Genomic DNA, 4,082 nt, shown 5'->3' with positions numbered 1-4,082 from the left:
CTGATAAGTGTGATCTACTTAGAGCAAATTGACGAGAGGTTAAATGCTCCACCATGTTTCGACTGGGTCAATAACTGTCCATTTCGGCTTGAGTGTACCCATGCTGCTTGGCTTATACCCAGAAATCGAAATATGACTTAATGAATGACGTAATTGTAATATATAATGATATATTAGGTATATGGATAATTTAAACAGGAAACATAAGCACATTCCAGCCCTCATAGCAATGATACCTTCACACAGTGAAATAAGGCCTACGTGGCAGTGAAGTCCAAGACGAATTCATTTAAGGCTACTCAAATAAACGTTAATATCCACTTCAGAGCACTGTTTTGAGAGCGAATATTATAGGCTAGTCAAGACCTTGTCAGGTGTGAAGTTGTCTCTCCTTCAGTGTTGTTTTCCATATTCATTTGTCCCCTAAAGAGAAGGTAATAATGCCCCCAAAGTAATAATATTCTATATACATTCAATTATTTTTTTTAATCGAAAATCAAAATTAAGAAACTTTTTATTTACAATATTTTCAGTGCAAATAATTATTGACCAACATATAATACAACAATATTTATCAACGCTTCCACAGTAAATTACATGTAACATTGTGTCATGTTTTTGGATTTCAGGACACGGAATAAGTGGTTCAGATTAAAATTCACAACAGAATATTTCCTTCAGTTGAGTAAAAAGTCATGCACATCGCCTAATACTAACTGACCGAGCTGAAAGATGGAGGGAGTCATAATATCCCATACACGCTGTAGAGTATCCTACTGGCCCTCCACTTTACGACAACTGCGCTCTGTATATCCATTTTTTCAAAATAATATTTATATTAAATTATACATTTTACATTAAAAAAAATAACGTTTGACTGTGCACTCATATTAACATTTGCGATGATGGCACAGCTTCTGTAAGGGCACTGACTGAGTTCGCCTCCTCGGTACTCACAGGGATGGCCCCGGTCATGATCACACTAGTCTTGTTGTGCTCAGAAATGTCCATGTCACTCTTGTCCTCCTGTCCATCCTCGAAATCGGACTCGCTTGCTTCGCTCTCACACTCGGACTCTTCCGGCTCCTTGGACTCGGCCTCTGTCAGTGACTTGTCCGGCGTCTCCTTCTCCTTGTCTTTCTGTGCCTGGGCTTCTTTCGAATGCCTCCACTTCATGCGCCTGTTTTGGAACCACACTTTGACCTGCCGAGAAAGTGCACGAGCTCGTTTAGACGTCGTCGGCCTGAGCCCGAGGCCTATTACTCGCCAAAAGGTTGACAATGAAATATGCTTCATAGAAATATGACCCATAGAGCGACATAGTGGAGAGCATTAAGGCCAGCCTCTACGCAACACAACAATACCTTCTTGATAAGGAAATCATAGTCTACATTTCTAATTAAACAACTTTACAGTAGCCTAGGTAGGCTACAATTAAGTTAATGTAGAATAAAATAAAATAAACGATTTTGCGTAAAGATGGGCATACATGGCGTAAAGGTGGTCCTAGCCTACAAGAACAACACAAATACTATTAAAACATCATATATATATTACATTTGTATTGCTTAACCCTAATGGGGTTAGGTAAAACTATAACTTTCATCCGTTTGCAATAATTCGTTGTAATCGACTTTCATTTCCTTAGAAGTTCTCCATTGCGCAATTGTGTAGTTGCCTACTGGGCTATATTACCGGGCGTGTCCTCCTCTGAGTGGAGGCTTCCTGTCGTAACAGCACAAGGCCAAGTTTGATTGTTTTACACTATTATGTCTTTCCATCTCAAGAATCAAGGATTCTAAAAAAATAACTCCAGATTTGCATGGTCTATGCTTAAACATGGTTAATTGAAAAGGCCTGCTTGTCCATACAATAGCCCAATTGAGGCTTATAGGTTACAGTAACGTGCACGTATCTTACCTGTGCGTCTGTTAGGCCAAGCATTGCAGCCAGTTGTTTTCTGTCGGGTTTGGTGACGTATTTCTGTATTTCGAAACGTTTCTCAAGCCCTTTTCTTTGCAGATTGGAGAAGACCGCCCGCGACCAGGACCTCTTCCTTTTGTACGTCTGTGGCATCGTGTCTTTAGTAAGGACAGCATATGGACCTGTATAAATAAAGGGACATAAAGGTTGAGCAATGTTATTTATTCGTTCAAAATTCAAAGTGTAACGATCTTTGGTCAGTTATACTCTGCAAAAAATACAAGAACAACAGAACATATACCTAAGGTTTAAAAGCAAAGTCTGAWTTTGAAAGGCTATGTAAAAATATTGTTCGAATCCTTAAATGCGCTGTGTGCGTAAAAAGGCCATTTGAAATATGCGGACGSCTACACTACCTGGAAAGGTGTCCTGAAACTGATGCTGCCCTGATTGCCTGGCGCTGTTTAGTGAGCTCATCATGGAGGACGCGTCACTCATCCCCGGGTCTATGGATGCGAAGTACTGGCTCGCTGGCTGGATCCCTGACTGACGGTTCGAGCTAACAATGGACGTGAGATCTGTCACAGGGCGAGAGATAAGTAAGAAATTACCGCAACGTATACACGAGTATTCAACGCTGAAACTTTTCAGCTAAAAATTAACTTTTGTGTGCGAGTCTGAATGTTGTCTGAAGCTAGAAAGTTCCTAGTTTTATAGTTTGGCAACTGTGGAACCTTGGATATTCATATAGAGGTTTTTCTATGAGTGCGTAAAGGATAAAGAGTACGTGTTGCCTCAGTGGTGTTGGTGCCTTCAAGGTCAGTACTTCAAATCAAATCAAATCAAATCAATTGTATTGGTCACATACACATATTTAGCAGATGTTATTGCGGTTGTAGCGAAATGCTTGTGTTCCTAGCTCCAACAGTCCAACAATGCAACAGTACTTTGTAAACGTATCTTGAAGTCAATTTAGCCATCTTATAAAAATGTGCCTTTACAACATTATGGCATTCTTAAATGCTTTCTTTGGCAGTGAGATAACCTTGATGTAGGCTATACATTAGTTATTTTAGAAAATTCAGTGAAAAGTGAACTTCAAAGCATACCTCTTAAAGACGATATGTCTTTTGTTTTGGGGTCGAAGTCTGTTGACAATATCCGATCGATTCCGAACTTGAGGTCCTTGCTTGAAGGTGGGGGAGCTTGTTGGGAGCTGAGACTCGTTCTAGATACCGAAGTTAAGTGTATTCCGTGTCTGTGATAAGGAGACCCGGGGTTCACTCTCCCACCGTAGATCGACTGCTCTGGCCCCACCGGTGAAGGACGCAATGGCGATCCAGAGGCGTGAACCTGAGAACGGTGTCCCATATGAGTCATGAGGGCCGAGGATCCCGGGATGTTCTCAGCATCACCGACCTGCAAAATGTCAGCAATGCAAAAGGAGGGCTTCTTCATTGTATCCATAGCGAAACCACCCGCGCAATAAGCAGACCAAAGACTAAAATTCGATGCGTAAAACGGGTTGAGTCCGGCCGTATACATCCTTAACTCGTAATGTTGCCCCTCGGTTTATCAGAAACGACAATACAACAATAAATTCGGCATACAACTTTTAGTTAAGTGTAGTCAGAGAAAGCTGCCGTCTTTATGTAAGTGCCAGAAATCTTTATCAAACAACTCTGAAATTTTAGTCTTTGGTCTAAGTACTTCCACAGTGAAGTTTCTCCTCTGACACTGATTGGTTGCTTTTTAGCCAATAGAAGTTTGGTCTCGAACACCGAAACACGCCCTTGTGATGGAGATACGCATAGTTAAGTGTTGCTAATGACAGCGACATGCTCGTTGACCTCTTGAATATCTTCATAAACATTTTCAACTGCAGCCACCGACACCATCATCATCTTCGTCACCATCTTCATCGTCTTCATGGATGGCAGCAGCAACAACAACAATAAATGCAAGTGCAATATGAAAATGTGAAAATATATGTTATACTAATGTCATGTAATGTAATAGTAATGTAACAGTAATGTTTATTCTTGCACTTAGCTTTTAGACATTCGGCTTTGTTTCTGAATAAGTAAAAAAAAAACGTTGATAAAAATCTGATCTCTAGGCTTTAGGCCTGCAAATGGAATCATATGTTCATATTATTT

General features: G+C 40.4%; 1 protein-coding gene across 3 annotated transcripts; it reads right to left on the bottom strand.

Moving 5' to 3' along the window:
• Nucleotides 1–496: 496 nt before the first annotated feature.
• Nucleotides 497–3,601, bottom strand: LOC111954521 (H2.0-like homeobox protein). 3 transcript variants are annotated; one of them, XM_023974310.2, is made up of 4 exons: nucleotides 3,033–3,601; nucleotides 2,340–2,501; nucleotides 1,921–2,105; nucleotides 497–1,203 (listed from the first exon to the last, which is right to left on the bottom strand). In XM_023974310.2, the coding sequence occupies exons 1-4, from the start codon at nucleotides 3,466–3,468 to the stop codon at nucleotides 886–888; spliced, it is 1,101 nt and encodes a 366-aa protein (XP_023830078.1). In that variant the 5' UTR covers nucleotides 3,469–3,601; the 3' UTR covers nucleotides 497–885. The 3 variants fall into 3 exon arrangements, with proteins under 3 accessions (XP_023830078.1, XP_023830079.1, XP_023830080.1); XM_023974311.2 differs by lacking the exon at nucleotides 2,340–2,501 and having other exon boundaries at nucleotides 1,921–2,123; XM_023974312.2 differs by lacking the exon at nucleotides 2,340–2,501.
• Between the last annotated feature and the right edge of the window lie 481 nt (nucleotides 3,602–4,082).

This window comes from Salvelinus sp. IW2-2015, linkage group LG28, assembly GCF_002910315.2.
Source record: "Salvelinus sp. IW2-2015 linkage group LG28, ASM291031v2, whole genome shotgun sequence".
Lineage (NCBI taxonomy): Eukaryota > Metazoa > Chordata > Actinopteri > Salmoniformes > Salmonidae > Salvelinus > Salvelinus sp. IW2-2015.
This window is presented reverse-complemented; position numbering and strand designations above follow the sequence as displayed.